Source organism: Ochotona princeps, chromosome 9, assembly GCF_030435755.1.
Source record: "Ochotona princeps isolate mOchPri1 chromosome 9, mOchPri1.hap1, whole genome shotgun sequence".
Classification (NCBI taxonomy): Eukaryota; Metazoa; Chordata; class Mammalia; order Lagomorpha; family Ochotonidae; genus Ochotona; species Ochotona princeps.
In genome coordinates this window covers 46,293,286-46,321,095 of record NC_080840.1, presented here as the reverse complement: position 1 = coordinate 46,321,095, position 27,810 = coordinate 46,293,286, and the positions used below count along the sequence as shown (strand labels likewise).

General features: G+C 37.8%; 1 protein-coding gene across 4 annotated transcripts in view; it reads left to right on the top strand.

Moving 5' to 3' along the window:
- Positions 1-27,810, top strand: part of TOX (thymocyte selection associated high mobility group box) — a 316,397-nt gene that overhangs the window by 249,911 nt on the left and 38,676 nt on the right. For all 4 annotated transcript variants that reach the window (XM_058668651.1, XM_058668652.1, XM_058668653.1 and 1 more), the window contains one exon: positions 13,835-14,116. In XM_058668651.1, coding sequence (XP_058524634.1) covers positions 13,835-14,116 — 282 coding nt within the window. The remainder of the gene's footprint in view (positions 1-13,834; positions 14,117-27,810) is intronic.

Sequence of the window (27,810 nt, the reverse complement as noted above, 5' to 3'; positions counted from 1 at the left end):
ATAAAATTCTTGATAATCAAATTGATAATTTCCTAACAAAAATCAAGCTGTTATATTATTCTTCATTGAATTTTTGAAAAATGTGATTTGAGCATCTATTCAATTTGTAAGATTTAAAGCTATCCTTCCGATGAAAAGCCACATGTTTACCTTATTTTTGTTCAATTTTATTTCACATCATTATTAAGAATTAATTACTTGTTTGAAAACATAGCAGATGTACCAAGTGTCCAGCAATCACATGATTTATCTAGTGTCAACTATATCCCTTCCAGGGGAATATAGTTTGTGTGACTTCCTATATAAAAAAATTCGTTCTGAATTCTGAGTACTGCTCCCTGCAGTTCACTGTGGTGCAGGCGCAACAGTGACTTTTGGATTGCAGCCATGTGGTCCCTCTGATTTGAGTTATAGTTTGTCTTCCTCCCAGGAAGATCCTCAAGCATAGGAATCACACTTTCTGTCTTTCTTTATTCCCTCTAGAGTCCCTCATACTGACCAGCATAGAGGCAGTGGTCAGCAAAAAGATTTAAGCTGAATTTCCCACCCAAGGAATTAGTCGCACTACATTCAGCCATTGTGGGTTCTTCTGACTCTTCCCTCGCAAGCCCTTCCAATTATCCTCTGTCAAAGGCACATCTAGTAATGTGAGGTCATACACTGGGTTGCTAGTATAGGTGTCATAAGTTAATGATGCTTTGAGAGCAGGCAGCCCATGACAAATTCCAGTTGATCCACTTACAGAATAACTAACACTTTTCTCCATAAACCTTTAGTTCCCATTAAGTACAATGGCAGTTAAAGACTGTAATCATCTTTCAGTGCATGTAAACTCCTTAGCAAGGTACTGTTTATAAAGATGACTTTAGTAAATACTACATATTAATAATAAAAGAACTTCAAATTATGGTGGCTGAAGGCTGGCCCGAGCACTTGCACATTACTTGCTTGTTAGAGACAAGTTTTTAGAGAAAAGGAAAATTTTTGTTTGTCTATTCATTTTCATTTTATCTGAAAGGCAAAAAACAAAACAAAACAGAGAAGAGAGAAAAAAAATCTTCCACCACTGGTTCTTTCCCTGAATGCGTGCTGCAGCTGAGGATGGTCCTGGTGGAGATTGGGGCTACTGATTCAGAGCGCCCATTTGGGTGACAGGGAAAGTACTCGAGCATCGCATGCATCCCAGGATGCACATTAGCAGTAAGCTGTTGTCAGAATTAGACCCAGAATGTAAACCCAGACATACAAGGGCGTGGACATCCAAAGTGCGATCTTATCTTCCAGACTCTTGCCCTGATAGTTCTTTGAGTGAATCTAACCAACGCTGGTATTTTGTAGAAATAGATTTAATACGTCAAAAGTATATTTACTGTTTTTAATCATTGATACCCAAATTTATTTTATGGAATCTACCACACAGTTTTATCATCATGTAGGATTGTGGTCTTTCCTTTTTAACCTTTCATTCCGTAATTATCTAATTTCAGTGTCTCTTTGGCAGGTGTCAAACTTCTAAATTATAGAATTCCAGTTATTAACATCAGTGCTTTAAAATTAGTTACCACTGTATCTAATCATTGCTTGAGAGAGTCTATGTTAGTGGACATGGAAATATCACCAAAAAAAATGAAGAAATTTACCCAAATTAAAATTAGAACATTAGTTCATATTTTCTAAATAAGCCTGTGTGCTTCTGTAATAATAATTTTATTATCTCCAAGTTACAGGATAGAATTTTAATTATGACCTTTATATCAGTAGGAGCCATATATTTGGGATTAAGAACCCCCAGCTTTAACTAGTCTAGTTAAAGACTATGGCTTGATATATTCCAAACTCCAACTTTTATAAAAACCAGAGAACACTTCTAATAACGCTTTTCTAATTTCATGGTTCAATGCACAGTCAGTAAAGATTTAAATAATTCAGAAAGAAAGCCTATTCTCTTTCTTTATTAGAAGTTTGAGTCAGGCAAATTCTTTGACATTTAATAGGTTTTTAACCCTTTTAATAACTTTTATAATGAAATTTATTGGCAGTTGTTTTAAAGAAAGAGTTATTATATTAGCATGAATAGAAATCAGTGGTTTTATGATTAGTTTTAAGACCTTGACCTTCTATGACTGAAAGTATATAAAAAGCTCAAATGAGTGAGTAATGTTAATATTAACCAAATTAGATATACCCAGAAATATAGAAACTGTATATAGCTCCATTCATCCCATTATCTAACATGTTATAAATTTTTGGCAGACAAATATTTGAAGCTTTTAATTGTTTTAAAGGAGCTTAAGGTCACTTACAGAGTCAGTCACTTTGAAAGAGCTGAGAGACATTGTAGTGTTCTTAGACTGATTTTTCCCAAGTCATTAATGCCATGCTCGATAGGACAGGACTTCTAGCCTATTCCTGTCTTGGGTTCATGCTATTTTAATGTTTTATCCTGTATTAGTAAAAAGATTATTATATAATTTCTATAATAAAATATTAACTTTAAATTGTACTTTTCTCGAGCTCTCAGAAACTTAAGAGCATCTGGATAATGAAGGAAAGCGTTCCCAACAGAATCTAAGCTTTCAATGTTCTTTCTGGAGATGTATTTTTAGGCTATCATGTATGTGTAATGATTTAAGAGCCTCCAAATATCAGTGTTCTGAACTAGTGCTAAGAAGCCAGTATTCCACTTGAGAACTCCTTTTTATTAGCATCCCATTAACATTCCAGTGAAAATGTGAAAAGGTAAGTTGAATTCTCAGGTTTAAATATAGAATAAGGATGCATTTTGGCTGCCTCGTACTGCTATAAACACCAAGAGCTAGTTCTAGAAGCAAAGCACAATTCCCAAGGGACACATCTCCCAGCGCTTGCTATTTTTTATCAACTACCATTCTAAACCATTGTTTGTGTCTCATTGCACACAATCCTTTGCAAATAAAGCACGTTATTCAATCTCTGGGCATGTCAAAGCAAAAGAGATCTGAATGGACATTAGCATGTGTGAGTATAGTTTTAATATCAGATTATAGCCCTGTGTGACCAAAAAACTCATTGCCTACAATATGTAGTACAGATGCAAAAGGCATGTTCTATACAAATGAAGGACCTCACTGACTCCAGTTGTCATAAGACAAGGAACAGATTCATAGACTCCTGTCCCAAAAGGTATAAGATGTTTTATAGAAACTGCTAATTCACATAGTTCGGGAACCTCAGAATGACATGACATATTTCAAGAACCGCAGAATGGCGTGACTCCTGCAAACCCTTTCAGACAAAACAGAACATTTAATACATGAGTCTGTCAATATCCTGCCATTCGTCGGAATTACGAAGAGATGTTCTCTGTCGTTTGAAGATAAACTTTGCATCGTGCCCATTTACATGTTTCCTTTATTTGTGCTGTGTAGGGGAGCCCTTTCCAGGGCTCACTGAAGCACAGTTGTTAAGCTTGGTAATATTGACATTGATAGTTTAAAAATCACAGCAGGAGACAAATAGCATTGGCATGAAGCAATCAGAAATGGGGCAGCTTAATCTGAGTCACAACATCTTTTCCAACTGTGCAGTTAAAAGGCATCACTGTACCCCATAACCTCCTGGCCCTTGTGGTGATCCAAAAGAGAGATTATATGTGCAGAGTTTATGAAATAGAATGCTCAACTATGCCGGCAATACCTTTTTATACAGTAAAACTTTTTGAACCGTCTATCTATCATTTAGCCTATTAACCTTGATCAGGGAGCTATTAAAATCTAGGTTATAAGTTCAACCTTTATCAAGGCTGTTTGCTTTCTCACAGTGAAACCTCGTGCTCTCAAGATAAAAGCAGCCACACTTATCCCAAACAAGATCCCAGAATTGTAAACTTTGGGCTACCAAAATGCACTGTCACAGTTATGCCAGTGGCTCACTGGGGACCATAATTAGCCATGGGTAGCAACTCAGTGATGATAACAAAAATAAATAAATAAACATCAGCATGAGTCACAGTCATAACCATGAGTTAATTTTGGAAACCAGTCTCATAGTCCACATCTTAGCTAATTCTCACAATATGCTTTTTAAGGCAAATATTGGAAGTCATCTTCGTTTGTACTTGTCTGCTTAAACAAAGCGTGCATAGCATTTATTGTACTTTCATTTCCCCCTTAACAAAGTGAGCTGCACAAGATCAGGGTTTTTGGTGTCTTCATCACAGCAGCTCACTTGGTTTATGGAATGGGATCCAGTATATTGTAGCCACTCATTATATCTTTGTTGTTTAAAAATCTCCCTTATTTCACTAGCTATAAAGCAAGGATCAGATGAATTAAAATTAAAAGAGCTCTTTACAAACAGATAACCTGGTATCATGAGCAGGGTTCCCTCAACAGTCAAACACCATTTGCACCTATGAAAAAGAAATCAAATGAAATTTCTCTTCCTGTAACATATGAAAATGAATCCAAATGCATACACTATGACAACTGTGGTGCTTGTTTCTGGATCTGTTGTGTGTAACTGAATAGGAAGTGGGGAGGCCGACTTGAACCAGACAAGCACATTGGCACCTTGAGATCCTCCCTGCCCTCTGCTGCGTCCTGCTCTTCAGCATCTGTACAATGAGTCTTCCCTTGAAGAGCATTACAAGAAAGAAAGAGAGAGAGGGAAAGAAGGAAGGGAAGAATTGGTGAAATTTTTCACCATCACTTTTAAAGCCTTTCATTGATCTTTTCCTCTAAAACAGAATCTCTTGAGGAAGCATGATCTCATTCATGAAGGAGGTTGTTGATAAATGGTCACGATTTGAGTGAAGATGAATGTCAAGTGTGATGGTAGTTCATGTGGGTGGAAGTGCTGCTTTTTCCAGGCCGTTTCCTCTTGCCTCAGATGAGGGCTATAGCGAGTACTGTCTGACCAGCTGGTAAAAATCTTAATGCTTGTGCTCCAAATTTGAAGTTTTGTTGTGATTAGATACAGAATGACTCTTTATGCTCTTCCCAAAGAAAAGATATTCCATTTAAGCATATTGTGCAAGTATTTAAGCATATTGTGACTTGTGAAAGAAAAGCAGAGATTATAAATGTGAAATACAAGACAATTTTGATTTTAGAAGTATTGAGTTGAAATGAAGTCATTCTGACTTAAAATATTTAGGAAAAAAATGCATTTTCATGAAAACCCAGTCTTTCTTTTGAACCTCACGTTCCTTAATCTTTAAATACAACATCATTATGCCTGTGTTTTTTTTTTCTTATTTTCACTCTTTCAACACTAATGATCAATGTTCAGTGTCAGGGTCTAATAGCAAAAATTTTTAAACATAATTTAAGGAGCACATTTCTAAATAATAAGTAGATCACACAAGAACATTTATGGGCAATTCATTTAATTTGGGCAACAAATACTTTAGTTCTCTCTCAGAAGTGAATTTAAGAAAATAATAAGATTTTATTGTTAAATTTATTTACACATTTGTGCTGAAATATATATTTACATATTAATTGAATCCCTGGCCAAACAAAAATGTGTAATCAAATTGGGGACTTAAATAATAGCAACATTTACATTACATATACATAGAGACTTGGAGAGTATCATTCCCAAGAAAAATACAACTACTCTGCCTTCCTGCCCTAATTAAGCTGCATGGAGGACCAAGAGCAAGACTCGAAAGTTTTTCTTAGATGCTAAGAATGGTGAATGCTTGACAGCATATAAAAAGGGGGAAGGAGAGTGTTTGTCTTGGTGGAAGCCAACAGGGTCTCCCATTGCCCTGGAGAAAATTCAGTGGTGGAGGGTGTCATATGCTAACAGACACAGAGAAATAGAAGGGTTTGAGATTTTTCATGTTCTCTTGTTCCTGCTGCAACTGGCAGACTTCCAGGCTTTGCCTGCAAAGACCAGAAAAAAGCAGCAGCTGGTGAGCCACATTAACAAATAAGGCCTCAGGGCTACCCATGTTCCAGCGCTCTGTTCACCAACTGCTCTTCATTCAAACAGCTGGATGGGAGCAGAGAAAGCCAAGGCGTCGTTAGAGTTTTATGTGTACAACTGTTTTGATATAGATTGTCGGCTAGAGGCAGAGACAATGATAGCTTTCAAGGCTGGCATGTTGCATGGGAACGTTGCTGATGTTTGAAGAGACAATGAGAGTCTGGAAGGATTGTGAAACACACATGCTTTTAAACATAGATATGCATGTCTCCAGTTCCGGTGCCAGTAAAGCATTTGATTTCAACACCATTCAGTCACTAACGCAACTGAAATGCCATTCCAAGGATTTTTTTTTTCAACCTAATTACACTAAACTAATGCTCATTTTTTAAATAATCATCTGAGATGAGCAACAGGAGCATTTTTTGTGTTCAAAGAGAAATCAAGTGAAGTACAAGTAGAAATATGTTTCAAAAATTGTACCTGAAGTTCACCACTTAGGTGCCAATTTCAACCTGGCCCTCCAGCTGCAAATCAGCAGGCAGTAGAGGCAGGAGTTAACTTTTGTGTCAGGCTGGGGTCATAAGGCAGGGTGGGAGAGGACATACATCTTTTCTTTAATTTTCAAATTGATTTTATTGGAACTTTTGCTCTTAGTTGAGAAGAAAGATTTGAGTGAACTTCATATGTAGTCTTTGCTTTGACAACATAATCCTCCATTATTTTAATTGACACTTCGTGGCTCCCATAATTAATTTCTTTAAGATTTATTTATTTTTATTGTAAAGTCAGATATACAGAGAGGAGAAGAGACAGAGAGGAAGACCTTCCATTCAATGATTCACTCCCCAAGTGAATGCAACAGCTGGTGCTGAGCTGATCCGAAGCCAGGAACCAGGAACTTCCTCCAGGCCTCCCACACGGGTGCAGGGTCCCAAGGCTTTGGGCCATCCTCGACTGCTTTCCCAGGCCACAAGCAGAGAGCTGGATGGGAAGTGGAGCTGCCGGAATTAGAACTGGCGCCCATATGGGATCCTGGCGCGTTCAAGGCGAGGACTTTAGCCACTAGGCCACGCTGCTGGGCCCCAGTCCATAATTAATTTTTTAAGATTTAGTCCATTATTCAAAAGGAGAGTGGCAGAGAGGAAGAGCTGGGGAGCGAATTTTTCCATCCATTGATTTGCTTCCCAATTGCTTGCAACAACAAGGGTTGCTCTGGGTCAAAACTAGGAACCAGGAATTCTACATGGGTTTCCCATACTGAGGAAGCAGACACTCAAGTACTTGGGCCATCATCTGATGCTTCCCTTTTGCAGTATCAGGGAAACTGGGTCAGAAGCAGGGTTCCCAGGACTCAAACTGGTTCTCCTATATGTGTATGTGTTTGTGTGTATGGGGGGGAAGGGGAGTGATACTGGTTTCCTAAGTGGAAAGTTACTCTGCTGCACATTGATCTTATAACGTTTAAGCCACATCAGTTAGGATGATGCCCTAGTGCATATAACAGAAAGCCCAAAGTGACAATGACTCTGCAAAGGTGGCTGTTTACAGCCCTTTCACAAGAAAGACTTCAATAGTAAAGTAGGGTCTCTAAGCTCCAGGGTCATCAGACCCTTCAGCTGCTTCCTTTTATGTCTCCAACATCCTTAGGGCACTTGCTACCTCATGATCCAAGACATTTTCCCAAGCTGTAATAATGACTGCTACATTTTTTACAGATTTTTTTTAAAGATTTATTTTATTCTTATTACAAAGTCAGATATACAGAGAGGAGGAGAGACAGGGAGGAAGATCTTCCATCCAATGATTCACTCCCCAAGTGAGCGCAATGGCCGGTGCTGTGCCAATCCCAAGCCAGGAACCAGGAGCTTCTTTCCAGGTCTCCCACGCGGATGTAGGGTCCCAAGACTTTGCGTTGTCCTCGACTGCTTTCCCAGGCCACGAGCAGGGAGCTGGATGGGAAGTGGAGCTGCCGAGAATAGAACTGGCGACCATATGGGATCCTGGAGCATTCAAGGCGAGGACTTTAGCCACTAGACCACGCTGCCGGGCCCAACTGCTACATTTTTTTCCGTCAGGAATGAGAAAAGAACAAAGGAAGTTAATCCCTTCCTTTCAAGGGGAAGTCTTGAAAAGTACCACACAACATTTTGACTCACATCATGGCCTCATCAGCGCAATGGAAGATACAAACGTCCTCCATTAGGCTGGGCACAAAAGGTTTCTGCCACAGAGGGAAGCATATAACTGAAATCTGTTTATCCAATTTCTAATTCTAGATAAAGTTTTCAAGAAAAAGGAAAAAGGATAGACCTAGGACATACTGATTATGTCCATTCTTACAGCTAGGTACTGACAGAGAAAATATCCACTGAATGCTTGGAATACTAATTATCTAGAAGAGATCTCATGAGGGATTGGCAAATGCATTAGACACGAGCTAATCAAGGAGATTGTTATGTTCAGAAGACATACACAGGAGACAAAACTACAAGTGCTGTCCCGTAAAGAAGGACAAACAAAAAGCATTCACAAACCAGAATAAGCAAGTTCTGGGGCTTTGCGATGATCTGACTTTTGGCATAGTTTTCACAGTATATTTAAGGCTTAGATGTGTGAAAATTGAAACAGCATCATGAAATTGTAGGGAAAAATCACACATGTGTAAATAAGTATATTTTATTCCTGAGACAATCTTGGTTTATAGAAAGACCTGAAATCATTTAACCTTTCCACTAATTTGCAGGCATCTCCTAAACAGTCACCCTGCCTGGCTACCTCAGTTAAAATTGTAATGCTGAGTACATAAAAGTCCTGGATAAACTAGAAAAAGTGGTTTTTTTCCCCCTACTTTTAGAAGTTTCTAGAGAGCATATGCTCACAAAATGGCTACTGAATAATGAAAGAGGAACATAGAAGATGCATGATCCAGAGAGATATGGGCAAAGAATAGCAACTGAGTGTGGCTGAGTGATGCGGTTTTTGAGGCCATTGTAGGCAATAAGATCGATATAGAACTGTTCGTGTAAGAAGAGGAGTCTGGATTGTGTCAGGTAGAAAGCAACCGAAGTCACTCAAGTCTGTGACACGTGAAGAGTGACTTAGTCAACAGGTAGTCTTTACTTGAGCAACTGTGCAAATGAAGAGGTAATGAAAACCTGAAATAAGTGAAGCGGAAATGAAAATGGAAGGGAGTATGAGTAGACTTCAGAACACACTCAAATTGGTAGAAAAAGGAGAGTCAAAAATAACAGTCATTTGAGTGTAGGTAATAAGGGATGAAAGTGTCATCAATAGAAACTGAACACATGGGAAACATTTAAGAAGGAAAATTTTGTTATAACCTTTCTACCAAGAGTCATATCCAAATGATGATGTCTAGCAAGCAGTTGCAGAATTCAGCTTTCATCCTCATTTATAACATCCCCCAAGGATAAAACCACGGTAAATGCCATTGAAGTGAGAGAAAGGTGACTCAGATCAGAACTGCCGGAGAACATGTAGGACAGGGAAGTGTTAGCTTCAGAGGCAACTGAGAGTGAGAGATGGGCTTTCAGTTCTAGCAAAGGATTTTATTATTCAGGGGAGAAAGTCTGAGGAACTTGTTTCTGGTAGGAGATGGCCTGGGATAACCTCCACATGGAGAGAAATGGCCATCTAGGGTACACAGCACTGGACCTTTATACATCTTAGCTGCAGGGGATACATCATGGTGGGTGTTGATCTTCTATGCAGAGACAAAGTTAGAGTGACCTGACATTCCAAACATTACTGATGGGAGTGTCTGCTTGACTTGAGCAGAGTGGTGAAGTCACTTCTGCTCTACCCAACCTAACAGGAAATTGTAGCAAGATGTGTGATCAGTGAAGTACCAGAAAGAATAATCATCGCTGTTAAACATGACTTGTGTGGGTTGTTTACAATAAGTTACACACATTGGGAGTTAACGGGAAATGGTATTTTGCTCGTTCAGGATTTGTATTTGGTATTAAGGAGGTGTCATCAATCAATATGTTTCTAGAAGGAAATTAGCAATCAAAACATTTGCTTACCTGCATGAGTTAACTAATCATTCTTATTTTCAATAATCAGACACCATCCAGCTTAATTTTCCCCATATAACCCATTAGGCAGTGATTAATACTGAACTGCTTCCTATGAAAGCATGGTAAAATGAAAACATTCCTCCTCCTTCAGAGTTGTCACCATGGTGTGGAGTGGGCGGCTGTGGGTAGTAACAGCATGCACTGCCGAAGGGCTGAGCTCCCTCCCTGTGCTCAGCACATCCCTCCCAAGAGAGCTGTGCTCCACGCACCTGAAAGCTTGGGAGACTCCACTGTTCTAAGTACTTCACCTTCCATCCCAAATTGTTTCATTACTCCTCTGTGGCCATGCCTTCCTCTACTTCTAGTCTCATTGTGGGAATGTACATTTTCAAACACTGAGATTCTACCCAAACACAAATTAACAGGGGAAAAGAACAACAGCAGCAAAACAAACAAACACAAAAACAACCAGGTTTGCAAAACAGTGACAACAGCGTATCAGTGCTGTAAAGTGAAATTGCTCTTGGTTCTTGGAACTGCCTTAGTTATGGCCATACAGCTAAAAAGCATGTATGACAGTCAGTTAGGAAGCATCCTTTGTCATATGTTGAAACTGCAAGGTTTTTGATAGAATGAGACAAAGTGGACTCAAAATGACTGTGTTATGAAACAATACATGCTTGGTAATATGGGACCTGTGTGTACGGGAATTTGTGATAGCGAATGGTTAAATGCTTTTTGGAAAGATAATTTAAAATTCTTTCTTCTGCCTTTCAAATAAAGGATTAAACCATTTAAAAACAGAGACAGAATAGTTTACATCATTGTGCTTTCAGAAGTTATCCCTGATTTTTTGTGATGCCCTCTGTTAGTGGTACAATGTTGAAGATATCTATGAAAATGGGATTATTTTATAAGAAAGATCAATTGTAAAAGAACATCTGTGAAGAAATTAATGCTAACAGGAAGTGTGAGTGGAATTAATGCATACTGACTAGACACAAACAAGCATTAAATTGGGTGGAAACAATTCGGAAAAATATTTTTCATCATGTTTGTTCATTGCATTGTTTATAAGATGTGCAAAATGTTGAATTGGCTCCTGAGTACCTGGGCAGAATTAGGAGATGCAGGTTTTAATGCTCGCTTTATGGTCTGAGAAAGTCATTTAACTTCTATGGACTTGACCTGTTCATTTATGCTGAATTATATATGACTCAACAAGCTTGTACTGTGTCCCCTCTCCCACTTTCCTCTTTCCCAGACTCAGAGTCACTATGGGTGCTTGCAACTCAAATATAAGCTGTTCAATAATAGTAATGGCTTAATGAGGGACTTCATGATAAGGAAAATTATGAGCTACTTTGAAGCATTAAAGGATTACATTTTGCATTTTTGAAACAAAGGTTGGAGTAGGAAATCAGCAGAGATAGTCATAGGACAACACTAAGCTGCCCCAGAAAAAGCTAGAAATCTGGGATGCCGGGAACTGAGCCTAAAGATGGGGCAAGGACAAATGTTGGGAAAGGTCTAATGAGGTGAAATTGACTAATAAAGAAACCTTCCCTGTAGGAGTCCAGAATGGAATTCTAGGTTACTGGTTTCTGCCTTGTCAATGTGTGTGTGTATGCATCTATCGGGTTGGGACGGGGAAGGGTTTCAGTATCCACAAGTCGCAAATAAATTAAATTTAAAAATTGTTTAATCCCCATGCATATGAGAGGGCTTCAAAAAGTCTAAGGGGCCCAGCGCAGTAGCCTAGTGGCTGAAGTGCTCTCCTTGCATGTGCCGAGATACACTGTGCTTCCCATCCAGCTCCCTGCTTGTGTCCTGGGAAAGCAGTCAAGGACAGCCCAAACCCTTGGGACCCTACACCCTTGTGGGAGACCCGAAGGAGGCTCCTGGATCCTGGCTTTGGATCAAGTCAGTTCTGGCTAAGTTTCAGCTGTTGGAGCCACTTAGGGAGTGAACAAGCAGGCAGAATCTTTCTCTCTGTCTCTCCTCTGTCTGTGGATCGATCTAATAAAAATAAATAAATCTCTTAAAAATTTAGAAATTTAATAAGTCTAAGAAAATGTGTCATGAAAAGTGACAAGCATTGGCTTTAGTTTTTTGCACCAAAATAAACTTGTTTTTTTAATTCCATTTTACACAAAGCATTTTAAGTCACTTCATATTAAAGCACAGTAACATTTGCAGGCAAATAATTATTAAGCATCATTGCTGAGTAATTTTTTATGAAACAGAGTAAGATAAAATTATTCATTTGTTTAAGTTCCAATATTTAGCCATAACCATTTATTCTTTTCCTGCCCTTCTTCTTTTTCCATGCTTTTTTTCTCTCTCCCTTTTTTGTGAATCCACTCTTTGCATGAATTTCCCCAGTACCCCTCAGAATGACTAAAGGAACTTCTATTAGCACCACAAAGTGGTCCCCATTATTTTAAGTTTAAAAATGCGGCAGATATGTTAAGTGAAATCCACCAGACTTCTCTTTTACAACACATTTGACCTCTAGATATGTTAAGAGCTTCATCCTCCAATGCTTTTAATTCTAATCCTTGCCGAGACAAAATTCATTGCTTGAATTACAAGAGTGAGTCTCATTAAAGCTAAAAACCAGTGACCCAGATAGTATAATGGATTAATATGGTGACCTTGCAATTTTAGAGCTTTACTTTCAAATCTGACTGTACAGTCAAGTAATTTCAATAGTCAATTAATCAATTGGTTAATACCAGTCTGTAAATATTCGGAATCTGAGAGTCAGATCATTTCACCCAATATTACTCTATAAAAAAATTAAGTGGAGAGTAGTGGTACATTTATTAACTCCCAGAACCTTTATTAAATGATCAAATAAAATAAATAACATTTAATGAATTTCTGTGGATTTTTGAATCACTAACATAAGTACATATATGATATGAATAGACATAAACATTTTGAAATCTACATCAGATTCAATAGGGCTTCAGAAAATTTCTGGAAATTTTTAATCAAAGTATAGTTGGTTTTGGTACTGAAAATATTTGAAATTCCTGTGTAGGTTTTTCATAGTACACATGTTCCAATGAACGTGTTTTTTAAATTTTTATTACTGTCATTCAGTAATGTTTTATTATTGATTTTCACTTTATTTGAAAGACACGGGAATAGACAGAGAAACAAACAGGCAGACAAAGAGAAATCTTCCATTCACTAATTCATTCTTCAAATACACATAACAGTCAAGATGGACTATATCAAGGTAAAACCAAGAGCCTGGGACTCAGTTCAGGCTTTCCCACATGGTTAACATCGACCCATGCACTTGACCATGAACTGTTGCCTCCCAAAGTGCATTTTAACAGTAAGATGGAACAGAGGCAGAGAACAAGGACTCAAACCAGGCACTCTGATTTGGGAAGACAATGTCTACAACTGCGATGTACTGTGCCACTATGAAGTTTTTGGAGAGCTCCTGGGCCAAGGCATTTCCAATTTATTTGCTCCAATATTAACTTAGCTCCACTTTCCCACAAATTAAGTAGAGTATCTTTATAAACATATTCTGATTATGCGGTAATATGTAAATATATATTCAGGATATAGGTCTATATGTCTTTCGTACAGACAAACCATAAATATAATCAACACAGGTCTTAAGTACTAAGCTGTGATGTTGACTAAGTTTTCCAACTCTGATCATTGGTACTGTTTTGATAATCCTTTAAGGTGATATTTATTTTTAGGGTTATTTTACTGTGCAGAAAATAAAATAAATGTATATGTACTCAAACAGATATACTGCAGTTTAGAGAACTTTCTTTTTTAAAAAAATTTGCCAGAGATATGTTTCTAAAAAATTGTTCCATATGTATTTCCTGTAGATGCAAGATATCCGGACCCCAGAAGGGAGTCAGTACAACTCCCACCCGCAGATGGCAGCCATGCGTCCCCGAGGCCAGCCCACAGACATCAGGCAGCAGCCAGGGATGATGCCAGCCAGCCAACTGACCACCATCAATCAATCACAGCTAAGTGCACAGCTTGGTCTGAACATGGGAGGAAGCAGTGTTCCCCACAACTCACCCTCGCCACCTGGGAGCAAGTCTGCAACTCCCTCACCATCCAGTTCAGTGCATGAAGATGAAGGCGACGATGCCTCTAAGGTATGGCTAAGTTGTTCTTAGGACTGAAAAGTGTTGTGACATCTTAAGTATTCCATAGTTTTCGTAAGTTTGGATGATCCCAATAAGGAGCATTGGTGAGGACTGAACACTTCATTAATAAAACGTGAGATTACAAATGAAATGTATGAAATATCCTGCTTTTGAAGGCACATTTTAAAATCCCTGCTCCTTTCAGAACAGATGAAGTATAAAATCCAGACCCACAAAATATGAGGTTGTGTTATGAATAAAATAAAATTAGTCTTATAGGATTCAACATTCAGAATCAGGCTTAATTTAACACCCATTCAAATTTATCTGCTTCAGTGTAATCATTTATTTTCATTTACATCATAGGCAGACTGAATCCCCACCCATAAGTTTATTCCCCAGACACCTGCTACACCAGGACTGGGCAAAGACTGAAGCCAGGAACCAAGAAAGAACTCCAGGTTTCCCATGTGTCTCGCAAAAACCAAAGCCTTCACCACTGTCTCCCAAAGTCTGTTTTAGTAGGAAGCTGAAAATAGGAGTAGAGCCAGCTATACTGATATGGGGTTGCAAGTATCATAACTGCTCAGTGAAACACCTGTTTTTGCTTTTAAAATTCTAACGTTACATTATGAATTCATTTCTCTCTCTCTCTCTCTCTCTCTCTCTCTCTCTCTCTCTCTCTCTCTCTCTCTATATATATATATATATATATATATATATATATATATATATATATCCTGCTCTTCCTCCTCCTCTTCCTTTTCCTCCTCCTCCTCTCTTGCTAGGGGTGGGATGCAGAAATAGAGATTATGATGAAATAAAATCTTGATACTATCTGACTTTTTCATACTGAAGATGAGGAAAACAAAGGTTAGAAATGTGAGATGCCCCGGGAATCAGTGGCCCAGATGTATTAGTCATACCTTGTGTTAATCTCGCACAACAGTTCTTTCTCTGTCACTAGCAGAGCCACTTTTTTCAGTTATTTAGGTGGGAGGTTATAACTTAAATGCCATTAATGAGAGAATTAGCTGCAGAATGTAGTAGTTCCTTATAGTATTAGAGTAATTTAATTTAAGTTCTTTAAACTGGGTGATTACATCAAAATGAAATACACTTTCCTCTGAGAACACTAAAATAACCTCTGATTGCCTTGACATCTGTCAAGCATCTTCCAAGTCCATCTCAACCAGTAGTCCTGTGCTAAGGCACTTAAGTGACACTAGGTATTAAAAGCATTCGGTGCATCCTTCTTACTTTCCTTAGAAATATTGCTGTTGAAAATTCCCTAATGTATGCCAAAGGCAATGCTGAGAGATTCTCACCTACGTATTCCTAACTTCCCAATAGCTACAATATTTTTAAACAACCAGATAAAGAATGATACCTAGGTTTATTTAGCCTGATGACAAAGACAAGACGGTTGCTTTGGCATTTTTTTTTTTTTTTTGGTCTATTTTGTGGATGCTTGATGATCTGATATTTGGGACCTTGATCCTGGAGACTACTCTCAGCCCCTAGAAGCTAGGTTGTTTCCACATGTAGCACAAGGCTCCTCTGTGACCACCCTTCTCTGAAATACAAACCACTAAACCTGAGCCCACACTCCCACCCATCTATTTCACAAGTCCTCATGCACCAAGACCATAGCCCCCTGCCCCACATCACCCTGATGCCAAATATTGGACGAGGAGAGAGCGGCCACTTCTGCGATTGTGCAAACTTTACAGTCCTAATATGCCTCATTCAGCCTTTCCCATAAAATCACCACCATTGGTGCTGAGTCATACTCTGACTCCCCCTCTTCTGTCTCCTGACTACTCTGGCTGCTTCTCTTGGTAGTCTTGGATTGCCTTTCCCATCCTGGGATTCTGTAAGGATAAACTTTTCCTTTACTCACAAACATTTCTAAGTCTGCTTTCCCACTGTATATGATGAAGTGAAACACAGACACGAACTCCAGAACAGTTGCACAAACACAGTGACCCATGTGAATCCCCTCCATCCGCTAACGGGACTAGATTCCCTATTGTCAGTGAGTAGGGGAAAGGCCAGAAGGAAACTAGCTAATAATACATAAATAATTTGTCAAGTTAGTAAAACCCTAGCATTTTGCTAATAATTTAGAGAGGCAAAATAATGTTCTTCAGAAAGTATGGATTATTTTAATAGCACATAACAGTCAGTAAGTCACCTGGACATAAAAATGAACACCAAGAATTAACTTGTGGCCAGAAATCTAGATGTTGGACTCTACATGGATAAAAATGGGAAAAAATCCATTGGTACATCTGGAATCTTTATCAATATTCCTTACTGCCATATAAGGAAATTAAGTGCAAAATCACTTGCATCATCTGGCAGTACATTTTATATAGGACCAATTTTAATTACCATAACGTGATCCGCACTCTTAAACTTCTGCTAGAAAAGTGAATAAAAACCTGAAATTCAAAGAATTAACATTTGCTATCAATCACAATAAGTTCTTATTTTATCAATTTCCAGTAGTATAGATTTATGTGTTACAAGCTTCCATACAGGAATGAAACTTTACTATGAATGTCCAGTCACCTGAAATTCACACCTCAAAGTGATTTGGAGTTCTTTATTAATGATTGTGCAGGATAATTCATGTTCTAGAGTGACATTCTTGAACTGTTACTTTGTGAAACTATAGGAAGGATTTCTCAAGCATACACCTGCTAACCTCTATTTTTGTCCAAATATTCAAAAGTTCATCTCAAGAAAATGTACCTTCCCATTCTTAGTATATAGTATTTTCACCTTCTCTCCTGTGCAGTTTCCTCCTGCCCAGTATTCAACTAATGCTTGTTAAATGCCTAGTAAAATCCCCTGGTGAAAGCACTCAAGTTTTTTTCATCAGATTGAAGGGTTATATTGGAATTTTTCCCTTTATGTGTGAGTGGAATTTATGTGAAATGCTGTGTTTCAGCAGTTTCAGGTAAATGTGGAAGAGCATTAAGCCAAAAATATAATTTAAATCATTTTCTGCAAGTAAATTTCAAAAGAGTATTAAGTTCCACACAAGATAAAGCAGCTTCTAAATCTTCCCTCTTGTACTCTTTAAGCAATTACATATTGATTCCAGTTTATCTGATTGAACAATTAAATGAAATAATTCTATTTGACAGAGAAAAATATTGTAAATACAACAGTAAAATTAATTATCACCTCATAAACCCTAACCATGGATTTGATTTCTCCAAAGCTGTGCTGACAGCCTTAAGTCATAAAAAGGCATACAGTAAAGCATCAAAGAAATACAAACTTAGCTTGTGGTTATAGGCTTGTAATCCAGTACTTGCAATTTAGCAAACACTTTAAGACACTTAAAGTATCTGGCATTACAAAGATGTTTTTGGCACACTTTTCTCTTTGTAAAAAAAGTGAAGTTTAAAAAAATCATAACATATAATTTTCATTATTTTTTATTCCAGCTTTTTGGTGGAAAGTATTCTTTTATATTTTAATCTTACAGATGTCATGTAGCCAAATGATATTTTCCTTCCATTATGTATGTGTTTGTTTTTATTTATTTGAGAAGGGGAGAGACACATAGGTTCACTCCCCAAATGCTAACAATATCCATGATTATCCAGGCCAAAGCTAGGAGCTAGGAACTAAATGTAGGTTTTCCATATGATTGGTAGGGACCCAACTACTTAAACTAATACCCCCAATAATCAGAGTAGTAGAACATTTGAATGGAAAGTGGAGTCAGAATTGGAGCCCGGGCCTTACAACTGACCAGTGCGCCAAACATCTGTCTCAGATCTCTTAAATAAAGTATCTGTTGCATTTACATTAATACAGCATTGAAATATTTGGGTTACATTTGTCACACAAATGTTCTATGTTTCCTAGCTTCTTAAAGTTTGATCTTATTTTTCTCATCTTATTACTTCCCATTTAAGATAAAATATTTGTTACTTCTTATAGTGATTATCTCTGGCACACAACCACATAAATGTAAAAAATTTTTCAGTGTCTTCATCCTCATTCTTAGATTACTTCTTACTTGAACTCTAAATACTTGCCTTCCCATTTATTGCTGTTTCAAATCTTACTTGCTGACTGAATTATTTAATAAACTTAATTATGCATTAATATATATTATTTTATTCCATTTTTCCATTAGATTTATTCATATAAGTATTTTTTCCACTTCACTATCTTTATGTCTTTAAAATGTTCCTTCAAGAGTTCCTGGGAACATGATTATCCCACTAAATGCTTTTGCTGGGTATAGAATTCTGGATGAGCACTTTTCCTCTGTTAGCATTTTGAATCTTTTATCCAGTTGTCACTGGCTTGCTAGTTCTGTTTTTGAGATCATTGTTGCCTTCCTGCCTTTCTTTTTAAGTCATAGGTCTTTGCCCCAGAAATGTTTTTTAATCTTCTCTTCTGGTCTCCTGCAGCTTCATTATGATGTGTGTGGATTTCTTTCAAAATCCCCGAAATGTTATAGCCATTGCTTTTCCTACTGTTGGCCATACCGCATTCCTGCTCCCCGCTCACTCTGGCACTGTAAGATCAGTGTTAACCTTCTTTACCAATGCTCCATGATGTTTCTTTGCATTTTTTATTTCCTTTCCCTCTGTATTACATTTCTCATTATTAAACTTATATCAGTTTTCTACCTTCTAATTCTCTTTTCAGCTATATCTATTATGAAAATCAAAATGATCAAGATTTTAATTTCAAATAGTTTGTTTCATTGTATTCTTTTTTACATCTGGATTTTCTTATTTTCTTATTTCTTACCCATATATTTAATTTCTTTTATTCCTTTTAGCAAACAAAACATAGTTATTCAATACATTTTTTTGTCAACTCCCATACAAGAAAACTTTTGGTATCTTATTTTGCAGATTTAATAGGAACTTTCATTTTGCTTTTGTTTCTTTTTGTGTAAGAACAGATATTTATTAAAATGTTGGATAATTTTTTGGATCTTTTCTAGAAATGGATTCCACCAAAGATAATTTATGTTTGACTCTGTAACATATTTTGTTTCATCACAATCCAAACACTTGACTTGAAATCTTTAAGATCATCTATGTAGTGCTAAAAAATCCATTCAGAGACACAAATGCTGGTGTTTGTGAATTGTCACAGGGATCCACATCCAAACACATACACACACATACACACTCACACATCTGAGCATATGCAAAATAAATTATTTTACTCAATCCATGACTTGAGAATCTAATCCACATACATCCTGGCATCAACAGGAAAACTCTTACTAAATGTTCTGGCACTGGGAGGAGTACTGTTTGTTTTCTGTGTCCATCTTTAACCGAATGTCACAGCAGTTTCAACAACTGTCTTCAATGTGAAAGACAGCTTAGGTACTCTGCTTGCATCTCTGGGTTCCTGCAGTCACTGAGATTTTTACCCTTATGAATTTCTTAGTAACTCTAGTTCATCCATCCGTTTCCTGTGCCCTGCTAAACAGAAACAGAAAGTCTTTTTCTGAGAGCAAATAGAATGAGTCACTAGAGCAGCAGTTAAACAAGCCTTTAGAGAAAATGTACGTATTTACTGCTCTTTGAAATGAAAGACAAATTTTGGAATAAAACAAAAATGATAAATAGATTTCCATATATACTAAGTGCGATGAAACAGCGTTAAAAGCAAATGTTATATCACTTTACCCATCTATGGGATAGAATATTAAAAATGGAGACTTGAAATTCAGGTATTTTCCACATTGAATTGTATTTCATATGCAACTCTTTAACATTTTATGTGGTAAAATGTATGTGAAATCTTTAATAAATACTTAAGTGGTTCGTGTTGTGGTGCAGCGGGCTGAGCCACTGCATGTAGTGTCAGCATTCCATTATCATGGCTCCAAATCCAGAATTCTTTATAATGTACCCAGAAAGGCAGCAAAAGACACCCTAACTACTTGGGCTCCAGTCTGCCCATGTGGGAGACCCAGAATGCGTCCTTGGCTCCTGGATTCAGTCTGGCACAGGCCTGACTATTGCAGCTATTTGGGCACTGAACCTGTAAATAGAAGATCCATACTCTCTTTCATTCACATTAGAATAAAAATAAAATGAAAATAGCCCTTGGCATTTTCTTTGGTTTGGTCCTACCTTAGCAACTTGCATTCTTTATAAAGCAAAGCAACTCATAATCTCAAAGAATGAGAGGGAAACAGGGAAACATGCTCTGCACAGGCAACTTTAAAGATCAAATTGCATAGTTCCAACAAAATGAATAACTACTGCAACCTTTCCTTATACCAACAATCATAGTCAGCTATGTTTGGCTGAATCAAGGAGCCGTAAAAACGAATTTGCTTTACCAACTCTGATTCTGATACAGCGCCCCACACTTGTAAGTCACTTCTGAAGTAAAGCATCTTAGGTGTTTCTCTACTGTTGATTTTTTTGAGTCACTGACTGTCCTGTTATTATTAATGATAGTAATAAGCCCAGTTGTAAAATGAAAGAAATATTACAGCCGTGCTGATTTCACAGTATCTAGATGACTTACTTTCTATGCATCCTTGAATTTATTCTCATAAGGGGATTTTGGATGACATGGTTTAGAAAGAAAAGGGAATGAAGTGAAGTAGCAAAATTTTTCACTTACAGAAACAGTGCCATCACCAAAAGTGCTGTGCTATGCCCTGTTTCCATGGTGAAGATTTTATAATATTTACTTTATATGATAAGAGTTATAAGTGGAGTTCCATGTTGTTTGTTCAGCCTATTATGCAGATGGCGCTTGATTAAAATCTATTTTAAACTACAGCGATTACTGCAAGATAGTGTGCATTAAACAGCTCTCCCAGCTCCATTAAAGGCTGTGGGACCGCAGCAGTTTATTTTAAATATGCTTATAGACGTTTCTGACTTCTCCTGGGGTGTTTCGCTACCAGTATTTTTTCATAATCTTCACGTGTGTACTCTGGATTCTTGAGAAATATTATCCAAGCAACCCTGGTATCTGCTTTTTTGAAAACAAAGCATTATTATTTTCTTGTGATAAAGTCCATCCCTATAAGTAAACAGGAAAGCATGCCATGAGGTGAATCACTGGATGCCTGTGGACATCTCTAAGGATCCCAGAAACAAATCTGTGTCTCCAACAAAGTTACAAGATGCACAGACATTGGTGTGAAGCATATGTGTAAAGTTTATTTATGAGTTGCGATTATTCATGTGTTTGTGCTTGTATTTATTCATTAGTGCTTTAATGGAGTGTGAAGTAAGTTGTGGGTACTCAGTCTATATTCCTGACTTCTACACAGCCATGTTCCTAGTGGCTGTGCTTTTCATGAAGCATTTACATGCATTTCCGATTGGCTTTGGCCGGCCCAGTGCTGCAGAACAACAGAATAGAAATGTGTCATGATCTACTGAATCAAAGGCATTGCATCACTTCTGGGAAGAACAAAGAGATGGATGGCAGCTCCTCCATTCTTTCATTATGTTTGTCATTGTGGGGAGTTTATATTTTTACATGTATATAATATTGTTCTTCTAAACCACATCGTATACTAAAAGTCATGATGCTGGAATGAAATTTAATTCACCAGTCTTAGAACCCTGATAACTTTAGAAATATCATACTTTGGTACAGACTCCAAAATATTTTATTGTCCCTTACAATAGCTACTAATCATGCATGATTTTTCAGATTCAGATTTAACTAATTAAAATCAAATTTTAGAAATTCAATTCTTCTGTTGCCCTTAACCATAATACAGATAATCTATAGCCACATATAGCTAATGGTTGCCCTTTTGCACAGTGCCAAGAACATTGCTCTGACCCCAGAAAGCTCTATGAGACAGTGCTACTATAGAATTTAGTATCCAGGATTTATGTGAAATTTGTGAAATGGATGTATAAGCTTTTATCTGTCTCATGAAGAGACAGAGGTCTTTCAAGAGAAAAGATTAGGATCAGATGATACCCAAAATTGAGATCCAAGGACACATTATAACTCCATTTAGCTGATTTTCCACAATAATCATATTCCTCACTGTTTTCTCTCCAAATAGTTTGTGGTTAAGAGGCAGGTATCTTCAGGAGTAGAGTCCATTACTGGCATGTAAGTGAATCCAAATTACAGCAACCTTTATGTCTCCAAGGAAGCTTTGTGCATGAGGAATGACCATGGGGTTTTCACATACATATTAGAAGTACACAGAAAGTAGGTCTTGCACATCCCCAGTTTGTTGTAGTAAATCTAAAATGGCAACTCATTTCTTCACAAATCGCATACAACGAACATGCAAACTGAAAACTGAGACCTCACAGGTCAGGTGGTAATCCCCAGTGCTCATGAGTCAATCAGTCTTACACTTCATAATCACACTGCCCAAGTACTTTGGTATGTCTTCAGACATCAAATCAAGGCATGGACATGTCATCCTATTTTATTGCATCCTAAAAAGCAGAGATATTGTAAACGCTGACAAGCCTTTATACAAGAACGTTGAGCAAAAGATTTAACCATACCATCCAAACCATGTTTTATTTTTAAATAAATAAGCAGATATGACATACTTGTCCCCCCTTTTTGTAACTTTTTGGGTAAGAGGAAATTATGTGAGATTATAGCTCAATTATTCTTGTATTCAAACATTGTTTTTTTTTTAATTTTTATTTAAAAGGTAAAGTTGCAGGGAAGAAAGAGATGGAGAGATCTTCCATGCACTGTTGCACGCCACAAATGGCCACAGTGGCCAGAGCTGAAATGATCTGAAGCCAGAAGCTACTTCTGGGTCCCCCCAGAGGATCCAGGGGTTCATGTACTTGGGTTATCCTCCACTGCTCCCCCAATCTATAAGCAGAAAGCTGTATCAGAATCAGAGCAGCTAGGAATGAACGAGCACCCATATGGGATGCCAGTATCACGGACAGAGGCTTACCCTACTGTATAATGGCGCCTGCATTAAGATTATAGCTTAATGCTATGATGGTGGTTCTGTGAGTGGTCAGAACACAATGACCCAAGTCCGGCCATGTGGCCTAGTGGCTGAAGTCCTTGCTTGAAAGATACTGGGATCCCATTTGGGTGCCGGTTCTAATCCCGGCCGCTCCACTTCCCATCCAGCTCCTTGCTTGTGGCCTGGGAAAGCACTCAAGGACAGCCCAAAGTCTTGGGACACTGCACCCGTGTGGGAGACCTGGAGGAGGTTCCTGGCTCCTGGCTTTGGATCTGTGCAGCACCGGTCGTTGAAGTCACTTGGGGAGTGAATCATCAGATGGAAGATCTTTCTCCCTGTCTCTCCTCCCTGTATACCTGACTTTCCAATAAAAATAAATAAATCTTTAAAAACAAAAGAATACAATGATCCAAAAATACAGCTTTGGTGATCCGTTTAATAGTTGAAGAACAAGTAGTGAATGTCGGGTAACAAATGTATAACCCTGCGTATAAGGGTACTTCACAAAGTTTGTGAGAAACTAGAATTAAAAACAGCTCTGTTCTAATGCAGAAATATCTTGGCATCCATAAATAGTTTCCTCACAGTTTGTATTTTCCATGAATTAAAGTTTCTCTTATGTTTTAATTTTGGACCAATACTCTCTTATCTTTCAACTCCATCTTCTACAAATATTCTGAAATACCTTCATTAGGTCAATCCTCTCAGATACCGATTTTCTGGCATAACAGATTATTCAAACCAACTACTGACAGAGCAGTCATCATGTGTTGTTGGCTAGAAGCAGATAGACATATTTTTGCTTTCAGTAATGAGAAAGGCAAAGATGATGTAATGGTGTGGGACTGGCTGGTGATCTGGGTGTAACAGTAGACACAACGGCTTCACAGATCAATACCCCTCATGCACTGAATCGGATACAAAGTGGAAGACCCAGAGTCATGCTTTCTGTTGCATAAGTAGTATCTCCTGAGTGTTGAAAATGTCCTGAGATGATCACTGCTCCTAAATGAAACACTAAGAAACAAGACTGTCTGCCATTAATGCTAAAAGGGCAAGCCAGGAAAACAGGGCAAGCTCTTAAATGACCAACTGAAAGGACTTGTTAGTTTTGGTTTCCTAACAGCTGCTACTTCTTACCTCAAAGTGATAATCTATGCTTTTCATGGACTTCATGCTTGAATTTTTTATTAATTACATTGCATCATGTGACACAGTTTCATAGGCTCTGGGATTCCCCCAACCCCTCCCCACACCCTCCCTCCATGGAGCCCCCGCAAAAAACAAACAAACAAAATTAAAATAGATATGCTTGAAATTTTTAATGGCAGTAGCATCAGGCCTTCCCCAGAAACTAGAAGCCCAGATAAAAAAGGATTTCATTCCTCCTTTGAATTACACCATTCATTATACCTAAAGCCTGCACCATTCTGTCTAAACAGAAATTTTAAAGTAAAATAAACATGACGATAAGTAGTTTAAATACAACTTTGTACAATATAGGAGAAAAAACAGCTAAATATTTTAAGAAAGAAATTTTTCATGAATCATAAAACTTTTTCCCAGCTATATAGACATTCTAATATGTTTATTAGTAGTTGTAGTAGTAGTAGTAGCAGTAATAGTAGTATTTTCAATCATAGGATTTTATAGGTATGAGGATTTACCCTTCCACCTCCCCTTCCTCACCCCAGTCTCACCCCCACCCAATGCTTTCCTCCATATTACTACCGTAATATAGTCCTTCAAACCATCACAAGTCCATCATCCTACTATTTAAGTGCATCATGATATCGTAAGTTCTGGCAATGGCAAAAGAAAAAAAAATCTAGTGTCCTACTATAAAAATCTATTTAAAGGTTTCTGTGGGAGTCCTCTTTTATTCTGGAGTAGAGATGTAGGCTGCAATGCATCTTTACTCCTGTTATGCCAGTCTCCATTATAAAGTTCATCCATAAGAATATATGTATATATGTTTACCTAAATATCTGTTGATCTTGTATTTTGCATGAACCTGGCCTTAAATCAGAAAGAACTTACAATTTTTGTCCTTTGGGGATTGGCTTATTTTCCTGAACATAGTAGTCTCCAGTTGGGACCATTTTGTTGCAAATGGTAGACTTTCATTCTTTTTAATGGTAGAATAGTATTCCATGGAGTAGATGTACCACAGCTTTTTTTATCCACTCCTCTTTCAACAGGTATCTGGACTGTTTCTGTATTTTCACCATTGTAGATTGTGCTGCTATAAATATAGGGTTGCTGGTTATATTCTCATACACAGGTTTCACTTCCTTTGGATATATTTACAGAAATTAGATAACTGGGTCAGGTTCTACTACTTTTCTAGAGACATCTGCATGGAGCTGGACTGGACATGGACCAGCCAAGATTTGAATCAGCTTCCATATGGGATGGTGGCACTTTGAAAGATGTAATACCCTGATGTCTAGGCCTTATTTGACAGGGATTATTAAATCAGAGTTCAAGGTAATTGCATGACCTCAGTTACACTGTCTCAAGTATGCTCTTCCAAATCACATTTTAATACCTGGAGAGGCACAGCAAGCAAACAAAATTTTCCTGTGTCCCATGGCTTCTGTTTGCCCTGTCTTCCTCCTGCTGGAAACCAAACTCCTTCATGTGGTTGTTTCTGCTGGCTAACACAGTGTCTGTAACTCGTTTCAGTGTGTTTATCATCATTTCACTGATTGATTAATCTTTAGTTTCTTTTTAAATGAATATGATTATGAATATAAAATGATTGCATATAAACAATTTGGAAGTTATAAAACTACAAAAAGGAAAATCACAAAGATATATCCTATAACACAATGAAATTAGTTCTTAGCATGTCAAATATTTTTATAAAATCTGTCTTCTCCCTCATTGAATATTGTTTAGTATTCTAAAGTTTATAGGTAAATTTGTGAGGCATAATTTCCCATAGTAGAAACTTTTTATGGTTTCAGTCATTCATTCTTATGATTTTATTATTGTGATGTATTTTTATTACCTCTGTAAAAAATCTTAGGCATTGAGGTCACCCACCCCCATTTGGATCTATCACATGGGATGGAAGAAGCCCAAATCCTGCCTTGCAGGATCCAAGATCATCGGAACGACAACCAGGAGCACTGAGGGGTCTGCAGAAACAGAAGATCAGTAAACTTCCTTCGGGACTAGGGAGAGGAGCTTTCTCTGGTCCTTGCCTGGTTCTGAGTTTGGGTCCCCACCCTCTCCCGTAATGACCATCAGGTTCGCTCCAGAAACCCCTCAAAACAAACAAACAAAAAACTAGAATAGATAGAGAACAACAAGGAAAGCTTAGAAACAGACAGGAAACGGTCAGCGGGGATGCACTTATAACTCACTGGGTGGGACACAAAGTTTAGTTACTCCTCACTTGGGTATTGAAGATTTCTCTGCACACCCCTCCTAAAACTGTTCACCTAAACTGTTGACATATATCTTGTTAGAGTTATAGAGTTAGACTACCCGAAAAACAGCCAGGTTCAGCAAAATCATGCTTCAATGCTATAAACTACTAAATACTAAAATTAAAATAGACATGAGACAGCTGAATAGTAATCTATAGTCATTTTAAGGTGTATAGAACCTGGTTGTATATAAAATAATAATTGAAATGTCAATTTAGAAGTCACAGGATGTGGTTCAGAACTTGCATTCTTTTTTTTTTCTCTTTTAACATATTGGTTACTTAATACCATGTCAACTAATTCCATAACAGTATAAATTGTTACTGATGTTATTTCGGGGCTTTTAACTGATCGGAAACGATACTCTGCCAGCTCTACCTTCAGACCAGAGATGATCTCCCCAAGAAACCGTTGAACTTATCTGGAAAATAAGATGCTGGACTTTATGCTTGGTAGATGCTTGTAATGAAAGAATTTCAACTGAATTTGAACTGTGGTAATGCAACAAGGTGGAGGAATCCACCAAGGGGGGGATTGGAGAGGGGTGGGGGGGAATCCCAGTGCCTATAAAACTATGTCACATAATGCAATGTAATCAATAAAAAAAAATCTTAAAAAAAATCGTAGGCATTTCCCATCCACCGAGGAACGTGACAAGGCTAGTAAGCAATACCAGACTCAGACCCTACCTTCCTAGTGCTTATCATCCGGGAAAGGACAAGAGTTCACTGTCACAGAACAAAACTTCACAGAATGAATTGAGTGAATGGTAGGGGCTTCACTGGACATGGAGCTAGCTTTAAAACTTGCACAAAGAGATGCTGAGCAGTAATGATTTCTGTGTGTGTGCAAAACTCAGGGGAGACATGAACCTAACCATCATCCACACACAAGTGCGAGTAGGAACTCTGCATCCAAATGAGGTTACCTCAGTACAGACTCACAACAGAACGAGCTTCACTGCAAAAAGCATTATTGACCAGGTGAGGCTGACAATGTGCCAAAAAATGCTTCTAAGAACAATACAGCCAGAGAGATAAGAATGAAACCCTATAATGATAGCGTCATTGAACCAGTGGAACAGAGTACAGAAATCTCAGAGAGGAGGCTACAGTGTGCCCTGGGCTCAGGAGTGTACACATCGGCAGCCATCTGGAGAGTGAATTGCTAAAAGCTACTGGCTTTGGCTTGGCTTGGTCATGAATGTTGCAGCCATTTGGAAAGTGAGGGAGTGAACCAACAGATGGAAGATATCTCTCTCTCTCACTATCTCTGTCATTCCACCTTTCAAGTAAATAAATATGGGCCAGAGT